This window comes from Phragmites australis, chromosome 11 (genome assembly GCF_958298935.1).
Source record: "Phragmites australis chromosome 11, lpPhrAust1.1, whole genome shotgun sequence".
Lineage (NCBI taxonomy): Eukaryota > Viridiplantae > Streptophyta > Magnoliopsida > Poales > Poaceae > Phragmites > Phragmites australis.
This window is the reverse complement of record NC_084931.1, coordinates 1564755-1584938: the sequence shown is the minus strand read 5'-3', so window position 1 is coordinate 1584938 and position 20184 is coordinate 1564755. Positions and strand designations below refer to the sequence as shown.

The 20184-nt window shown below is 44.4% G+C and overlaps 1 protein-coding gene across 1 annotated transcript; it reads right to left on the bottom strand.

The window, feature by feature from the left end:
- Window positions 1–3352: 3352 nt before the first annotated feature.
- LOC133885736 (phosphoinositide phospholipase C 2-like) lies at window positions 3353–10374 on the bottom strand. Its single transcript, XM_062325477.1, has 9 exons — window positions 9837–10374; window positions 6935–7131; window positions 6424–6559; window positions 5670–5891; window positions 5329–5570; window positions 5145–5262; window positions 4152–4301; window positions 3938–4024; window positions 3353–3782 (listed from the first exon to the last, which is right to left on the bottom strand). The coding sequence occupies exons 1-9, from the start codon at window positions 10131–10133 to the stop codon at window positions 3480–3482; spliced, it is 1752 nt and encodes a 583-aa protein (XP_062181461.1). The 5' UTR covers window positions 10134–10374; the 3' UTR covers window positions 3353–3479.
- Between the last annotated feature and the right edge of the window lie 9810 nt (window positions 10375–20184).

Below are 20184 nucleotides of genomic sequence, written 5' to 3'. Positions count from 1 at the left end.
ACCTTCCAAGAGCCCTCATAATACAATATCCATACAGGAGTAGGGTATTACGTCCCCGTGCGGCCTGAACCTGTCTAAATGCCATAGTCTTCCTTAGTGTCCGTCGGCCCGACCGGTTCCCACCTGTTTCATCATCCAAGGCGGACTCGGGATCATCCCCCGGCCGAATCTCTAAAAAAGGGTCTCTCGGGATCCCTGCGATAGGAGTTAATCCTCCGACAGTCTCATAGACCCCCTTCAGGTCTTGGGTCAAAGATCTCTGCTGCCACTGTTTACTAACAAAGCTTACAGTTATCGTGAATTTGTCATGTTTATAGGTGTCGATGTAAAGAATATAGGGATCCCCCACCGGGATGGCCCGTAACGATCAGTTTTGGGCAGTATCCACTTTTGTTCTTTGGCCCATGACCCCCGCGCGACCAGTAGACGCCAGCGAGACCACGGCCAGGGCCTTCACAGGATTCCCTACGACGAGTCCTAACTGGTCGCGGGGCAGTTACTCGTCTAGGCCAGTCAAACCTCATTTAATGCCGCTATTCACGCTGTTTTCCTTCCCCAGGTAGCTCACTCCGGCTGAGGAGGCATAGTCAGCGTAGAGTTCCCATATCTCGTCCCGCAAACTTTAATTGTTCCGGGACAGGCTCGCAGACGTGATAGTGGGCGCAGCAGGACAGGGCTTGTAGATGTGACAGGGCGCGCGTGCGAAGCCTGCGACAGGACAAGGCAGGCTGGGCGCTTCGGACGCGACAAACGGGGGTGCGACTGATGGATGGGATGGGCGCCGCAGGGACTCAGGGCAGGCACATCGTAGTTTTCTTGTAATGATTATTTATATCGTTTCTCTAGGCAGGCATGGGTCTTTTTGTTGGGCCCACCTGTAAGATTTCTACCCCTTGAAATATAAAGGGGGATATCTTCTATAAAGAGGATGATAGAGAAGAATACACAGGATGTAGGGCTATTACCCCATGGGGGTCTGAACCTGGATAACTCTGTTGTTCTTAAGCAACAAACACACACACATTCCACAGGCACACCCGAAACACCGATCACGCACCCACTGTCCAGCATATCCTGGAATCATTGTCAGGAATTTACCCTCGACAACAGGAAATCTTCGACACTCCGAAGGTACCCTTCGGATACTCGACGCCGCAGGAGCGTTTCCAGCAGCCGGGAGTGGCGAAGCTTAGGTCAAGTCTTTGGATGTTAATCGAAGGCCTTCGTCTGACAGCGCGAGAAGGTTGACAAAAGGGACGCCGGAGGCGGCATCACGGGTGAAGCCTTTGTTGAGCCTGGGGGGCAGTCAAGGACCTGCGCTAGGTGTCGCAAGGAGGACAACTGAAGGGAAGTCGAAGGTGTTGTCGAGTGTAGACCTTCGGAAGCCCGAGCAAATGTAGGACCGTTGCACAACCGGAGACAACGAAGGGCAAGATTATAAATAAGCCAGGTGTGCTTGCATAGTACCAAAATAACCACAAATATGCCTAGAATGCGGTAGTTAGAAGGGTAATATTGTAATCCATAATAGGGAACGGACATGTACGACCTCTAAATAGAGTGGCGCTGTAATTGAAAAGACATGTGTCATTCATAATAGTGAACAGTTTCCTACTTTGTGTGTGTTTCCTTCCAGCCTCCGAATCCCTTCAGGATTCCGAAGGCGCGCCACCTTGGTCGGTTAAGTAAGTTTCCAACACTGTCAAAGTTTGGGCCTGTTCAGGGTCCAACCAGGATTTGGGTTGGATTGGATTTCGAAGGGACTATGCCAATATATATAAGATCATGGGTACATGTCTGCATGACTGTGAGAGCTGACATGGATGTGTAGAGGACTAGAGGCGACTGTGGTTGCAAATGGTCTCAATTCAGTGTTCCTATAATCTTTCAGAATTTTCAGAACATAGACGAGGAAGTGTTCATACTCACACTACACTCATTGTCATGTGTTCAATTGATTCCGACAGTTGTAGATGCGAAATGGACTAATATTAGTAACATGTAGTAGTCAAATACATATCCAAGTATGTCGATGTATATATTTTACAAGATGTAACGAGCACTGCCTATGTTAGTCTGAATACTCGTCAAACTCACGCTAACATGAATCTAGAATAATAAAATTTCTATACTTGAAATGCACCACAACAACGAACCAATGCCTTTCTTAGTGAAAAGTTATTGTCATGTGTTCAATTGTCATGCAGTTTCAGTGGCACATAGGTAGGAACATGCATAAAAAACTTAAGAGTGGAAAGTCAACCTAAAAGCGTGTTTGTCAGGGCAGAGTATGCGTATCAGTGAAGCAAGATGGAGCTGAAAACCCTCCTGTGGATCCTTTGCTCACGTTGCTTGTCGCAACTTTTCTTCAAAGCCTCAAAGGTTTGGAGCTCTGAATCTTTTTATTGCTACTATTCGACAAATATCTTTGAAATTCGAATGGTAGTAACACACTTGAACTACTGTTTCTGTTTTTTGTTTTCATTCATGTATAACAAAATTAATCTTGTATACTTGTTGTATATTTGTCTGCTGAACATGAACTATTTTATTTGCTAGCCTACCGACACCTCTGAAACACAGTTAGATCGGCTGCGCTCGATCTGCTCTACGTCAAAGGTATACAAAGGTATTTGTGAACTCATTCAGAATAGCTAAAACGCCAGCTTGATTGCGGTGAACAAACCAGAATGAGCTGAAAACCAGTCACAATGCTGAATTTTCCTGAACCGAAAAAAAAAACTTCAGAATTCTACCGTGCTTGATTTGGTCGTCTGCATCGCAAATTGCAGTCCGTCAAATCCTCACGTGAATAAGACGCCTGTCTGTTTCACGTTTACTTGGCAGGAAGCACGGTTTCAACCTGAACGGAAGGTTCAAGGGGAGAAAAAATAGCCAATGGTGATGGACTGCAAGTCTGCAACCATGAGCCATCGAATTCAGAGACAGAGGCGTCGTCAATACGGTTACCAAGTCTCCATGCCATGTATAGGCCGCAAACGATATCTGAATTCTGACCTTGCGTTATTTATTCGACGGTAGCATGCCATATCTGACTGACTGAAGAAGTCAAGGGTCTACTGATTGGAACTTGAATTTGACTTTTTTTTTTAATTGAAAAAATCTTATAAGAAACCATTCCGAAGTCTGTTCTTCTGCTCGACAATCAAGGATCAGAAGATTATTACCCAATATCGATATTTGAATTCCATCCTTGATTGAAAAATCTTCTGATCCTTGACTGTCGGAAAGCACAAGCACTGCTGAACTGAATTCCACCCTGACTTTCAGAAAACACACGCTACAACTGACTTGAATAACATTTGACCTTTTTTATTTATTAACACGAGTATTTATCAACATCCAATGGCAGAATCCATCCTTTATTAGCTCGTTTATCAACAGCAATGACAACAACAATCGCTCTCAATTCCAGTCTCGTGCTCGTATCATACAGCACGTTCGCAACAACCCTGAGCTTATGAAGAGGGGAATAACTCGAAGCGCATGAGGAGCTTGACGGATGGAAGGGGCTTGCCCTCGTGGTCGGAGAGCCTGACGGAGCGCATCCCCGGCCTGAGCTCCCACACCGGCAGGCAGGTCTGCCCGCCGAAGTCGTCCTTCTGGTGGTTGTCGGACTCGTGCACCTCCACGCGGAGCAGCGCCAGCTCCGGCACCACCAGATGGAACTCGAACTCGCGATCCCACATCGGGATCCAGTTGTCCATCATCACCTGAGTCTGCTCCATCCTCGTGTCTGCGTCAACTCCTGCGATCCCAACCTGCATTTTCAGACAAACGTTCTTCAGCTCCGTTCGAAAGAACAAAAAAATAAACGTTCTTCAGCTGCAGGCTGCAGTACACTCAGAGCATGCTCTGGCCCAGCACATTTCAGTTCATCAGGTGATTGCTGAATCATCATCGCGGTTAGACTAACCCTTGCATAGAAGTCTGGGGGCGAGCATTTGTCGAAATGCGTCTTGCGGAAGTCGAATCGCCAGCCGTCCCCCATGTACACCGTCACCTTCAGAATGGTGCGTAGCATCGGAATGGAAACATGTTACAGACTTGCATGGGAACTGTAGCAAATATGAAAATGGATGGAAGTAACAGGTTAAAAATGGTGTGTGTTTTTTTTCCGCATCGCCTACCTTCAGTGTAGTCTTCACTGGTAAATTGGCTCTGGGATCGAACAATTTGTTTGCGTCGCTGTTCATCAGGACATCAGGCTTCTTCACGTAGCCGCAGCCACCATTTGCTCGGAACATCCCTTGGGTCAGCCATAGTTTCCTTCCATGACCCTGAAGAATAACAGCAAATAGCTCAGATTAACTCATACTAGGGAAACTTAGCCTCAAAAGCCTAAGTTTTTGTACATTTCTTTCCTTCAAAAAAGAAGTTTTGTACATTTCAATATGTGCGTAGTTTATGATTCAGTGCTTTTTAATTAGTACTGTAGTTACTAAACAGAATGAAGGTCTCCTTGTTCTAATCGTTAATAGCGGGAATAAGAGGATGCCATATCAGCATACTTCAGGTTTGCAATGTGCAACACCATAGAGTAGTCAAGATACATCATCAAAACAAGTCTCTTAATTCCAACGATGGAATCAAACATGGTGGGAAGTGACTATGATTTTTCCTATTAGGCTTTTTAGCCAGAGGAAACAACGGATTGATCTATCGAGATGATGCACATAAGATCACAGATAATATTAGAGGCACGATATTTGTTAATGAGATTCAGCCGAAGTCTACATCCCCAGAGCATGAATACGTTCGCTCCTTCCTATGATTCCGACACAGACCGCACCGGCTTCTCGGCAATACCGCCAACGTCCCATACGAACATGTCGTTATGTCGTCATGGTTACAACATCAGCCCTCCTCTCATATTTATGAGGAGACCGGGTTATAAGAGTCGTATTCTAATTCCATCTTATACCGCTAATACAACTCTAAGTCCAATACGTAATCAACTCCGTACAATCATTGACACATATCCAACATTTCTTGTGCATTGCCAAAAAAACAACAGATAATATTGAACAAACACAAACAATGGTATACATATCCTGCAAGAGAAAACCATCACAGAAGTGAATACTGATGATAAATGATAAAACTTGCACGATTGCAGTTACCTGCATGTTTACTGCTACCATCTGAACTCCGTACCTCCAACCTATCAACGGATTGTAATTCGACGACGTAATGCGCGTCGACCGTGGGAATATCCGCAACAAGTTTCTCTGCGTAAACCTGAAAAAAAAAATCAGTCAGATTCGTTGATCATGTGACAGAACAAATCTCTCAGTTCCAACTCACCTGATAATGTCAGCTCCGTGAGTGCTGGTGGCTTTCTCGTACGCCTTCTCGCCCAGGCTCAGCCGCGCCACCTTGTCAGGATCGACCTTGAGGTCCTCGTCCATGTGGTGCTTCCTCCTGGTGAGCTGGATCGCGATGAGGCGCTTGTACTCGTTGTCGGTGTCCTGCCTCGCCTTCTTCTCGGCCTCTTCCAGCTCCTCCTCGGCTTCCTCCGCGTACCTCTCGCTGTACTGCTCCGACATCTGCAGCACATTCACAGTCGTTGCACGGTGTTCAGACTCCAGGGACAGGAGCGCAAGCACCAGATAAATTGTGCGTTGTGATCGTCGTCAGTTCGTAACCTGACGAGCAGCATTCTTGTCGTCGGAGATCTCCTCCCCCCAGACGCCCTCCTCTGCCTTGTGGGCGGAGATCTCCTCCTTGCCGCTCTTGGTCTGAGGGTACTTCTTCGGCGGCTTCGTCGATATGATAATCTTGCCCTTGAGGTCGTCGGGGGAAGGGAACTCCGCCATGTGCTCTGACTCCGATATGTACAGCATGTCCCCGAAGGTTTCTTTTATCATCTGCGTCAGAGGAAACGTGATTGAGTATGAAAATGTTCAGGCTTCCGAGTCTCAATTAAAAGGGTGTTTCGTTTTACACAGCTGTTGGATTTGCATCTAATGGCTGACAGCCTTTCTTCAATCTTAGATCAAGTCCAACACCTGCCTAGCGCAGCTTCTTCAACCGCCCAACGCATGCCGGCTCGCTCCCCCGCCTCCCACCCTCCTCCGACAGTCTTCAGCGGTGGCTCCGCCTTGAGCCATCGGATCCACGGCCGCTACCCCTCCCTTGCCAATCTCTTGTTTTCGCGCTCCCCCGTTGCCAACCCCATCCACCGCCTACGGCACCGAAGCCATCGCCTAACGCCGGTCTGGCCACCACCCCGGCATCCCTCTAAATCCGGCACCCAATCCGACGGCACCCAAAAGCCCCCTCCTTTAATCTGGCAATATTTTCACATGGGCGTCTGAAATCTCTCGAAGATTTCATGCGCTTGAAATGTAGGAAGCGTGCAATTAAAATGGTTGGGGGTTGAGAGAAAGGAGATGTCACCCTGGCTACTTTGGCTTGGAGGTCCGGAGTGATGTGGTCTTCTAGGGTGAGGATGACGGGGTAGGGTGAGGACACGAAGGCGTACTCCTTGATGGCCTTGAGGCACTTGATCAGCTTGACGGGCGACGTCCATGTCCTGCAAATCCATCGTCGTCGTCAGAGGTGAGCGCAAAGTCTCCCTGCAGTCGCAGGGCCGGGCGCGGACTTGCATGGCTGCTGAGCCGTTGTGATTCTCGTCTCTGTGAGCTAGGAAGGTAGTTGATGCGTTCTTGCCGCCGTGCGACCAATGGTCCGGCACGGCCGCCGCACTGTTGTCACTCGACGCCGTGTTAATTAGCGAGAGAGGCGCCCCCGGAGATCGGCCGTGCTCTCGTCGCCGGCGTCCATGGTGACAACTGACCAGCCCGAGCGCCACTCTCAAGCCATGAAACAAATCTGTAGCTGGGCCTAACTGCGACAAAGCTCACTATGTACTTGTTGGAGTGCACAAGCTCGGCGACTCGTAGCGAACCTGCCGTGGAGGACCTCGACGTCGTCCTTGGCGGCGTTTGGCCAGAGGTCGAGCTCGATGACCCGGACCCCGTCGCGGAGCGCCTTCACGATGGGCGTCTCGCTGCAGCCGCTGCTCAGCTGGTTCCCTGTCAGGTACGAGTTGTGCCCCGTGTAGATGAAGTAGTGCGACAGCGGCAGGTCCATCTTCTGGTAAACCTGCATGCCATGCATGTATCAATCAGGTCACTATCTACTGTGACCAAAGGATATGAATCAACTAATTTGAACAGAAAACAATATATGGAGTGTCAAGGAGGACAAGAAAACTACCACATGCACATGCATGATGCATGCAGGTTTAATTTCTGTAAAATCTAAAATGTATAGCGTTTTTTTTTTCAATCGAGTGAAAATAAGGTTATATTTCACTTACAACAGCAATCGTTGAAGATGTAATGTTTGATAAAAAACTGATTTACAAGTGAACAAGTAAAGATAAATATATTTTTTTAATATATACCAAAAAATCTCTTAACAAATACGTCGATTAAAAGATAGACATATAATCGGACGAATAGCACATGGAGTGAAACAAAATTCTAATTTAAGTCGGATTATCCGATTAGCACATGGAGTGAAACAAAATTCTAATTTGAGCCGGTTGAAACGTTGTAAACCCGAAAACTAAATACCCCAGTAGTTAGTCAAAAAGGACGGGACGGGAAGAGAGGGATTCGTCAGTACTTAGTACATTCTGTACCTAACTCTGATGTTTGGTGGAGTACAACTTGCAGAAACTAAATCCAACAACAAATCCAATGATCACATTTCAACGATTCCAACTTTTCAGTTGTCCTCTAGGGGCGGAGCTAGCCTTTTTTTTTTAATCGGATCATGAAATTCTATAATTTCTTAATAAATTATTGTTTATCATTAAGTTTGATCTCATCGTTTAATAGAGCTGACCTAGCGGCGTTCTCGACCGGCTCTGCCTATTTGTCCGGCAGGCTTGTTGGCTTAGTACAGGTGACACTTGCTGCAAGCATCATGCCTAATCTCACCGGATCAACTAAACATTACCACTAGTGCAAAAACTAATACTATATACCAACAGAAAGTAGTGTACCCTACTCTCACATTTGATTTAATCACTCCGGTCATAAATACATGTCGTTTTGAAAAAAAAAAGTTGATCAAATTTTTAAAACTTTGACTAATAATAACTTTAAAAAAATTAGTTTTGAAACCTTAAAATCATATATGTATATTTATCTTAAAAAATCTTTCATAATGTCATAAGTTCTTAAAAAAAAGTGATCAAGCTATATATATTGAAGATCATGTCTTATCTAAAATGAGATGTATTTATAATCGGGGAGTAGCTTTTCCCAAGAAAACTACAAGTTATTTACATTATAAATGAAGAGTCAAAGCATTGCATGGCTCGCTATGGTGCGGCCGTGCGGGGGCTCAATTTTGTGTATGCAGACCAGAGTTTAATTTTCACCCATTGTCGGGTAGGATGTTTGCGTGGATTTTCACTGTGAGTTTAAATACTACACGAGCTGTAAAATTAAGCTAATTGTGATGATGCCACATAATGTAATTTTACTATATGTCTTACAAACATATTACATGAAAAATATATTTGTCATGAAAATTGCATTTTGGATATGCAAAATAGCACTTTAGGGCCTGTTCGGCATATCTCCAATTTTAAGAATTCTTGAAGCTATGTATTTCTAGCTTTAGTAATTCGTAGAGCTGGAGTTATAGGTACACTAATGGTATTTGTATGAGCTATCTTGTTTTTATTCTAAATTAAAAATAATATTTTAAACTATTTTACTATAGCCTACACCTTTAAAATACGACATGGAGCTAGGAACTAAAACTTTGTCAAAAGGATCTTAATCTAGCACGCATCAAATTTCGAAACAGAGAACAAAAGAAGAGTAATTCTCCATCGATCGCAATTAATCCTGGTGTCACACCTCCAAATGGCATTATACATGTGCGTAGCAGTTAACTCCTCTTTTTTTTGTGACGAACAATAAACACCAATAATTGATCCATATATAGATATAATCTATATATAGAGAGAGTGCGCCTTCAGTGATGCCAAGCTTGGAGGGACACTGAAGATGGGCTTAAACTATTCATCCATAGTGCTACTGTCCCCTGATTAAGGGTCACAACTGAACTTTTGACCTAATGGCACGCTTTAACTTTTTTGTATGGAGAGCCATGCTTTACCTTTCACAGATATCACCCTCTTCTCTCCCGAAATAAATATCATCCTAATTCACCAGTTGCTGTTCATCTCTCAGAACAATTTTAATTAATCAACTAAACCCTAACTCGTTTTTTAGGAAAATAAATTTTGATTCTTTCATGCATGCATATGCAATTGCAGAAGGGCTCGCTATCGTCTGATTTGCATGGCGATGCTCAAATCTGAGAGATTGTGATGCATATATAGCTCATGGCCATGCATGCACTGTATTGAAAATTTAGCCACAAGGTAGTATCTGTTCGAATTTGGAATTTAGAAGTGCATGAATATGCATGGTTTAGAATTTAGAATGGCAAAGGAAAAAAATAGCTAGCAGAAAAGAAAAGAAAAGAAGGTATTTCCTCCTGTTACAAATGTAGATCGTTTTAGCCTACTTAATTATTCTCTAAATATAAATTATTCTCGAATTTTTATACATTTTTTTTCTCTTTCGTTTCCGTCTTGCTCTTGTTTAATAAATACTACCATTTTTTATAAATAAATGAGTTATCTTTTCCAATACAGAATAAATAAAGAATAACAAGATCATTTAATCTATTTTTTTAATCCTTATAAATAAATTTAAAACGATCTACATTTGTAATCCAAATCGGATGGAGTAATAATTAAGCTGGCAGCTGCTTACCCCTCGGCGCGGGTCAAGCGCGGCGTTTGCGTCGCTGCAGAGCCATCGGAGGAAGCCCTCAGCGGTGAGGCCGCCCTTCTTGAGCAGCCTCTGCTCCGCCGCGAAGGCCATCACCTCCTTGGCCGCCTCCTCGCCGTCGGCCTCCCCCTGCACCTCTCGCAGGAACCTCCGCAGCGCCTCCTCCCCGAGCACGCCGCCGTCGGCGTACGCCTGGAACACGTCCCTCACCGCCTCAGACGGCTCGTTCGACGCCGCCCGGAACCGCCGCAGGAAGCAACACACCCTGTACGTCGTCATGATCGGTCGTTCGACCGGTTGATTCTTTTCTTGCAGCCGATTCGCTGTCTGCTTCTTGCCGGAATATGGATTAGCTACACTAGTCCTTGAGCTCGCTACCTACGGATATGTCTATATATGTGTTGCTTCTAGATTTGTAGATATATATAGATGGTAGCAGCTAGCTAGTGGTGGATCGAGCAGTTTTTGCCTGCCCGGCCGGTCTTAATATACACTCCAGGAGCGTAGAGTATGAGCTGGTAACAAGAGCTGGCAAGCTAGGTACCTCAAAGCTGTATGGACACAAGTCAAGTACAGATGCTGATGCTCAGTCCTCAGTGGCTCGGTGTGCTGTTGTTTTTTTTTTTTTTTTTGGGGTGGGTGGGTGGGGGAGATTCTGAGAGAGATAGAGGCGGTGTGTCATCAAACAGTTCACCTCTATTTGTTTACTAAATGTTGATTACAAAATATGTACTAAGTTGATGATAGACATAATTAGTTCTTTGGCTGATCAAATTATCAAAAAAGAGCAAACTATTTTTTATTAAAGGAAGAAATATTTTAGAAGGAGTTGTGGTTCTTCATGAGGTTTTTACATGAACTCAAGCAGAGCAGAAGACAAGATGTCATTATGAAAATTGATTTTGAGAAGGCATATTATAAATTAAAATGGAACTTTCTGTAGGAAGTTTTGGAGAGCAAAAGGTTTCCCTGCACTTTGGGTTATAGGCCAGGTCTGCAGAAATATAAATGGTCAGAGAAGTTCTTATTTTAAGACCTATCAAGGGTTGAGACAGGGGATCTATTATCCCTAATTTTTTCAATCTGGTGGCTGACATTCTATGTAAACTTATTGATAAGGTTGTTGATAAAGAGTTAATCTTTAGGGTGGTGAACCATTTGATTTCAAGGGGTGTGTCACATATTCAGTATGCTGATGATACTGTCATCGTGGTTGATGGGAGTGATCAGTCCATCTTGAACTTGAAGTTGATCTTATATTGTTTTGAGGGGCTTTCTGGTCTCAACATTAATTTCTATAAAAGTGATGTGTTTGTTTTTGGGTTTGATCAGAAGAAAAAGGAAAATCCTGTTAACATGCTGAATTGTAAGTTGGGAGTGCTTTCTCTCAACTATCTAGGCATTCCTATTTCAGATCATTATATTGGTGTGAGTGCTTTTGACTATCTAAACTTCAAGATGTACAAGAGGTTGGCCCCTGGAAGGACAAACATATGTCTTCTAGGAGAAAATTAATCTTGATATTCCTATTTGAGTAGTCTTCCCACTTATACTATGGGCTTCTATCTTCTGCCAGCAATGGTGCATGACAAGATGGATTCCATCAAGACTAATTTCTTCTGGCAAGATGTTGAAGATAAATTTAAATACCATATGGTTAAATGGGAGACAGTGTGTAGACCTAAAAAGTTTAGGGTCTATGTATTGCAAATACTCAGGCTTTAAATAAATGTTTGTTGGTGAAGTGGATTTGGAATATTATTAAAAATAGTGAGGAGACTTGGTGTAAAATCCTTAGTGCCATATATATTCCTGATGGTCGGTTTTTCAACTCTAAAAAGAGAGGCTCTTCTCAATTCTGGCAAGGTTTACATAAGGTTAAACATCTGTTTAAGTAGATTACAAGGTTAATAGGGGGACAAGGTTATCTTCTGGAAAGATACTTGGCTTGGTGATGCTTCTATTCATATCTAATATTCTAAGCTGTTTAAACTTAGTGGTGATCTAGATGCTCTTGTGGAGGATTGTGTCATGAATAATAATTAGAAGATTGAATTCAGAAGAACTTTAAATCAGTTTGAACAAGGAAAGCTCCAAGAGTTGTATGAGAAGCTTCAAGAAGTGACCTGAATGACAACGAGGATGAGGTGTTGCCCAAAACCAATGTGGTCAGTCGGTACTGGTCACCTGCTCCTTTTATCTATTGGTCCCAGCAAGCACTAAGGTCGTTGCGTCCCGATCAGTTTGTCACTGAAAAGTGAGCCTAAATAGCTTTGAATCGCCAAAAACTAGCCACAAAACCACTGTACAATATATTGACATATAGATGGCATTTGAATTAGGTGAATTTGAAGGTCCCAGACGGCCGGCCTTTTGTCTGAGCTGTGATCCATTTGTCGTCTCTCGTTCCTTTTGGGGTTAATGCAAAATGATCCGACCAAATGGCACTTTCCAGTGCACAGAAGTTGCTAGCAAACAGGTACATCACATGTCCATAGCAGCCTGTCTAGCTCCAATTCTGTGTCTGTCAGCTGCTGAAAGTATTGCCTGCCGGCTGGACTGAATGTGGATCACACACAAAAAAAGTTTTCCACACCTCTCTCTGATGGCGCCACTGAAACGTACCCCATGCATGAGTAATGGAGCATGCATGTCGCCTTCATGGATGATTGCTTTGATTCCTCTTTTGCAGCAACATGTAAGCTTCAGTGCGAAATCGAGGTGGACAGCAGCACACATCGTGCATGAGCCAGTGAACTTTTTTACACAGATAATTTGCGCATATACGAAACAATTGATAGCTCTTAATTGTTTGCATTGTCAGCGGTTGATTGTAGACCAGTACAGGAGTCTCTCTAGTCTCTTTCTAGTCACGTTCACAGGCAGCATCATAAAATGACAATAAGGCGAGTATTAGTGATCATAGGACAAGTCCTGATACATCCTCCTCCCAAGAAATCAAAAGAGTGTTTTTAAAATAAAAACATAGATATATATATATATATATACTCATTCCGTCCATCAATATAAGGTGTATTTTGATATGAGAAACTCTTCAAAAGTATATTTTGATCTTTAATTTCTCTTACAATATATTATCACTACTGCAAAATTCATTATCTTAAAATCACTTTGATTATGAATCTATCGATGCAACTTTTGTATATTAAATATGCATTTATTTTAACTAATTGTTAGTCAAAACTCGTAAAGTTTGATCTTTTCAAATTAAAATACACCTTACATTGACGAAAGGATGGAGTTAATGCTTGGAGTCGAATTGAATCACCCGCATATACATGTAGCTATCGTGTTTATAATTGTAATCAATATCTAGGTAGGAATGAATATGATGTCCTTATTGTCGGTTGTACGTGTCAAGATATCTGCAATTGCCTGTTCTTTCCCATGTCAATAACAGCCGCTTTCGTCGGAAACTAAAACGTATTTTTTTTCCAAATCCCCTGTGGTTAGGCACGTAGAGATAAGCCAGCACGTTCCAGTGTCGGATGATCGAGTCAAGTCATGCATGTTGCTGGGAATAATTCATGTGATGACGTACGTAGACGTAGTAAAATACTCCAGTTTATGTAGATGCATATGAGAAAGTCTATCCAGTTAGATAGGTAAAGTTATTGCCACGCACAGAAGTTGTAGCCGTCCAAGTGTTGCTCTTGAATTGCATGCGTCGCTCAAATATTTAAAGAGAAAACTAGATTGATTGGTTTCTGTATGCTGCTATGCACGGTTCCTTCTCTGAATCATGCATGACCTCATCAACTAGAGAGCAAATAATATATATGTGCCTACTTAATTACTCCTAGTTAATTAGTATCATTGACTTGACTTATTTGCATCCAATGTAATTAGGCCCGATGGACATGAACAAACTTTAGCTAGAATATATAGTTACCTGATCATCAATACATGGATCGAGTGCTCAAAGAATCTGATGCGTATATGTTTTACGATATGCGCATGTGTAAAAAGATCGAGAATTGATTCAAGCCGTCTTATCAACCCCAACTGAGATATTGGTTATCTACAAGTAACCAAAAGGTTAAATGATCGATGTCATGGAAATTAAGAGAAAGCTCATGCATTACCCACCATCGATTGATCTCTTTGTAATGATTGTGCCTGGTGGCCTGTTAGCATCGCACTCTCGTTGGCGTTATCGTCAGACGCGGACAAGAGCCTGCAGGGTCCCAACACAACCCTGCTGCCGCCAGCCCGACACCGGCGAGCCAGTGCCCCAGTTCCTCCTTCCTCGTCTCCAGCGAGAGATATTCTTGCCTCTGGTGGCGGGTCCAGCATTAAGAATTAGAGGGGGCTTAATTTTTTCTTGTCACCTCTCTTGAAAATTAATCTTGTTTTGGTGTCTTTAGGTAAGTTAAGTATTTAATATAAGCAAGTTAGATGCATGCACGTAGAAAATTAAGATAGTTTTGGTTGATCAGTTGCTGTATACGTACTCGTATAGGTCTACGAGTCCGCGGAATACACGGCGGTCGATCAAGTCAGAGTCGTATGCTTGCATGTATCCAGGTCATATAGTTCGAGTCGGAGTCTGTATGCTTGTATGGCAAAGTACACGTGTAGGTGCACAGAGTCCAGATACAAGTCGGTTAGCTTGTATGTCTGGCGGGTTGAATACTCAGGGCCTATATAAGTAAGGGCATGTAATAGGAGTTTAGATGTATCGGGGAGAAAAGCTCAAAGTACTTGGTAGGTACTCGGAGAGCTTGGACCTCCTCGGGGCGTTGAATCGTGAAAAGCTCAAAGTACTTAGTTAGGTACTCGGAGAGCTCGGATCTACGATCGGATCAAGGAAAGCTCAAAGTACTCGGTTAAGTACTTAGCAAGCTCGAATATCGAATCTAGACTTCAAAAGATATAGAAGAAAAGAAAAGGCTAAGCTGTTGTGGCCTTGGAAATTTGTGTGTTATTGTTCTCTCGTTGTGTTTGAGCGAATCGTCGAGTTCCGGTTGACGGATCGTCCGTCTTGCTTCTAGCCAGGTTGTTTGAGTGGTCGTGGCGCTCACCTGGTCGGACAGAGTGGTCGAGCATGTACTCAGCGGATCGCGTGGTCGCTGGCGGATCACGTGGTCGTGCACGTGCTGGTCGCTCACCTGATCGTTTGCCTGCTCGGACGCGTGCTCGAGGAGCACGAGCTGGTGGCGGGAGCTGGTCGCTCACGGTCCTCGTTAGGGAAACCCAACAATTGGTATCAGAGCCTCGATGAACTACTCGGCAAACTAGGAGATCTGTTGTGTGCAGTCGACGGATAGCAAAGGTAGCGAATCAGCATCGGCAATGATGTCTGGATCGGGAGCACCGGCGAAAGAGAGTTCACTGGTGTTGCTACATTATCCAATGCTCACGAGGAGCAACTACACAACATGGGCGATCAAGATGAAGGTGTTCGTGCATGCATAAGGCGTTTGGGACGCTGTCAAGCACGATGACCCGAAGGAAAAGGTGGACATGAAGAAGGATCAGATAGCGCTTGCCGCCATCTATCAAGGCATCCCAGAGGAGACGCTGCTGCCAGTATCCGAGAATGAAACTTCCAAGGAGGCATGGGAGTGCATCAAGATGATGTACCAAGGTGCCAAACGCGTCAAGGATGCTTGTGTTCAAACCCTCAGAGAAGAGCTAGATGGCTTGCGGATGAAGAGCACAGAATCGATCGATGACTTCGCAATGAAGGTGAATTCCATCGTCGGCACGATTCGTGGGCTCGGTGACAAGATGGAGGACTTGTATGTGGTAAGGAAGATCCTTAGAGACACATCGAATAAGTTCTTGTAGATCGTCGCTTCAATCGAGCAATTCGGTGACCTCGAGACCATGACAGTCGAGGAGGTCTTTGGCAGGTTCCGGACGTACAAAGAAAGGTTGCGCGGCAATGACAAAGATGTCGACATCAATGCTGAGTATTTATTGCTCACCTGAGAGCAATGGAGGGTTAAGGAGTAGAAGAATGGTGGTGAAGGCTCCTCCAACAATGGCGAACAAGGCAATAAGAATCGGAAATTCGACAAGGCTAAAGTGAGGTGCTACAAGTGCAAAGATTATGGGCACTACCAGTGGGAATGCGAGAGTCAAAGAAACAGGAGAAGGCGTTGTTCATGGCTGGAGAGGAGGACGACCACCCGACGCTGCTCTAATGTGAAGAAAACAAGATTAAGGGGGTGTTTGTTGGAAATTAATCTTGTTTTGGTGTCTTTAGGTAAGTTAAGTATTTAGTATAGGCAAGTCAGATGCATGCACGTAGAAAGCTAGGATAGTTTTGGTTGGCTAGTTGCCGTATACATACTCGTATAGGTCTACGAGTCCGCGGAATACACGACAGTCGATCAAGTTCAAGTCGTATGTTTGCATGTGTCCAGGTCGTAGAGTTCGAGTCGGAGTATGTATGCTTGTATGGCAAAGTACACGTGCAGGTGCACGGAGTCCAGATACAAATCGGTTAGCTTGTATGTCTAGCGGGTTGAGTACTCAGGGCCTATATAAGTAAGGGCATGTAATAGGAGTTTAGATGCATTGGGGAGAAAAACTCAAAGTACTTGGTAGGTATTCGGAGAGCTTGGACCTCCTCGGGGCGTCAAATCATGGAAAGCTCAAAGTACTTGGTTAGGTACTCGGAGAGCTCAGATCTATGATCGGGTCAAGGAAAGCTCGAAGTACTTGGTTAAATACTCAGCAAGCTCGAATCTTGAATCTAGACTTCGGAAGATATAGGAGAAAAGAAAAGGCTAAGCTGTTGCGGCCTTGGAAATTTGTGTGTTATTGTTCTCTCGTCGTGTTCGAGCGAATCATCGAGTTTCGGTTGACGGATCGTCCGTCTTGCTTCTCGTCGGGTTGTTCGAGTGGTCGTGGCGCTCACCTGGTCGGACAGAGTGGTCGAGCACGTACTCAGCAGATCACGTGGTCGTGCATGTGTTGGTCGCTCACCTGATCGTGTGCCTGCTCGGACGCGTGCTCGAGGAGCATGAGCTAGTCGCTCACGATCCTGGTCAGGGAAACCCAACATCCTCTCCCTCCTCTCTTCTTCTCTTCTTCTCCTTATCTTCTCCTTTTCTTTCTCTTCTACGCTAAAAAATTATAAAGGGCTATCAATTGTTCCTGGGATAAGTAGGCTCAAGCACCGGAGTATTTTCAGTGCTGAAGCAGAAATAAAAGCAAACCGGATGATTCGGTGATGGACTTTGAGAGCGCCAGAGTATTTTCTGCACATAGTAGATTTTTGGCGTCAAGTTTGATTATATACGACGGATGGTCCAGTGTTGAGATTGTGAACACCGAGAATGCACTAGACCTTTTCTTGTAGAGAGCAAAAAATTTCTAGAACAGATAGTACTACACTCACCGAATGGTCCGATATTCAGGAGTAAAACACACCGGAATATCTGGTGTTTATATTTTCTACAAGATGTACTCTAAGTTGAAGTTTTTTGATTTAATGCTAACCTAGAGATGTTTTTGAGTGTGAAGAAATATGTTTGCTTGTTTCAAAGTGTGCATGTGACGGATGCAACTTGGCGGGTGATCAGGACTAAGCGGGTGCTTGATGCCGGACGATCAAGGAGGGCCGGACGGAGTTAAAGATGATCCTAACTGTACGCATGAAGGTCAAGCAAAGCATGAAACAGAGGATGAAGATGGTGTGTTGACAAAGTCAAGCGAAGGGATACTGGTGCAAGTGATAAGGCGGTCCGTGGATCGAGAGTGGGAGAGACTTACCATCGGTCAAAATCACAAGACAGAGGTCACGCGTCATCATCGAAGCGCTTGCTTCAAGTGGAAGCAAGTGACGACTAGTCAAACTTTGAGAAGCATGCTAGGGTTTCATGGTTTAGCCTTAAAACCGTGAGGGGGCTGGAGGAGTACGTGGCACCATCGTGAAGCTTGCATTGAGGCGAAGCTAAGTCATAAAGGCGCCTCGATCATCCGATGAATAGAGAAAAAATAGACTAAAATGCTCTCGGTGGTAGGTAGAAGTGTACTATAAAAAGGGGTATTTAGGAAAAAAACTAGAAAATTTATGGGTCAAATTTTCTAAGCCTATAAATAGATAGGTAGAGCTATGAGAGAGGGTAAACCAACCATTTGAGCCCATTGTGCCACCCATATGAGAACATTATGTTAGGGTTTCAGTGAATAATAGGATGAGTGCTTAGCCTATGTAATATATGAGAGTTTTTTAGAGAAAAATATTTGTAATCCACATAAAATAGAGCTGTCCCCTTTGAGTAATAAAGTTTATTTTGTTTCATATGTTTGAATTCCCCTCTTTCTAGTTTCTCTCTCTTGATTCCCTTGCCATGTATGCAAGTTTTTTTTTTCTGGTTTTGATTTCATTTTGGTTTTTGGGTTAAAATTTCAGCATCTTATGAGGTCATTTCTCTTGTTACTAGAGATATAAAATTCTCATACACACACTTATGTGATGGGATCTTGAATTTCCTTACCTCTAGACAATCAATTTGCAGAGTTTCGTTGCTCGGTGTTCATCTTTTCTTGTTTATTTGTTAGTTGTGATCTTTTGAGTGTTAAGACACATGAATTGATCTTAAATAGAACCAATGATTCATATATCATCTGTGGAGTCGTGTTGTCTCGATTTTCTTTTGTTAAAACTTCGCTCGATTTTTACTTCCGTTTGAGTCTTCAGGTGCGTTAGGTGATCCAAATACAAGAAAACTATCAATTTTACAAGAAATTTATTGATGGGTCTATTTACTCCACTCTAATCGTCAATCTCATTACTACAAGCCCCATGGATCTGCCCATGCTTGCCTCCCTCACCCTCGTCCCGCCCTCTTACCCCGTCTTTGGCAGTGGATGACGCCGGATCCAAGGCTAGTGCACGCTGCCATATGAACCGATCGACTTTGCTGAGTGGTTTTCTTGACTCCCCTGCTAGCACAGCTCATTGGCTGTCCTTCACTGCTCATGGCCAGTGACACCCTACCAGAGATGGCCAAACAGACGGCTCGGCACGGCATGACATGGGCCCATTAAGGCACGACCCGTTTAGGCCCGTTAGCTAAACGGTTCGTGCCGTGCTGACTCACGACACGGGAGACCTAATGACTTTTTTTTGCCTGTCAGCACGCGAAAAATTGAAAAAAATCATAAAAACTTATTTTCACTCGGAATCGAACACCTGACCTTCTACTTAGAAGTCAAACATACTACCATTACATCATATATCATATATGGTATTACATCTAAACAAATTATATAAAATACTAAAAAATATAAACAGTTAAACAGACCATGTCGTGCCGACCTATTGTGTCGCGGCTCCGACCCAGGCACGATCCAAATCGTCGTGCCGTGCCAGCCCGATCCATTAGCTATCGTACCTATACCGTGCCAACAGTGTCATACCTCAGACCGACCCATATTACACAACCCATTTAAACATCTTTACACCCTACCACCTCACCGTCCACCCATCTTCCTCAGCCACCGTTGGGCTGCCCTACCACTTCAGTACCTCTCTCTAAGCATGGTAGCCCCTGCTATGTATAGCATTCCCGGTTGCTCTCCCATTTTAATCCCGAGCCAATCACCCGATTTCGATCAATACTACCCCTGCCTTGAAACTTGAAAGGGCTTCATATCCCAAAAGGCAGGCCTTCTGCAGACAGATAATGTTGGTCGGCCTTTTCCGCCCAGAGAAACTTTCTCCTCTGCAATTGAGCCGATCTCAGCCCATTGGCCTGTGCAGCCCAGTTTTTAGGCGCCGAGGAGCTCGGAACTATCTCTGGTTCAGATGAGATCCCAACTCGACTTATGAGGAAAAGAAAACAGAGACCCGGAGAATCAATGCGAAGACGGCAAGGCATGGGAAACTCAGAGAGCACCGTGACAACTCAGAAACCTTGAACCTGCGGCGGAGCCGGCCGGGCACCATTTCGTGCTTGCCGGAGGTGCGCAACCGGCGGCAGCGTTCCATGACTGGGTTGGTTGGAACGTGGGCAGGACTGGCGCACAGCACCGCCCCACATCATGCATGGACACCAGCTCATCCTGTTCTTCTCGCTGTCGGCGCAGACTCAGGGGCGGACGCACGACATGAGCGGTGGGGGCCTTGGCCCAGTAAATTTTTGTTCTAACGTATTGTATTGAGTGACTAACAGTTTGATCTCTAGTTACATAACGCAGATGCTCTCACTTATCTCCTCCACTTTCCTTAATGGCCCAATCATTATGGATTTGTTGTCCCCACTTCGACCCTCACGGTCGCATCTCAAAATCGCGCCATCGCAGCACGTGGGGCGCTCCCCCGCTTGCCCGCTGTTGTCGTGCCGTC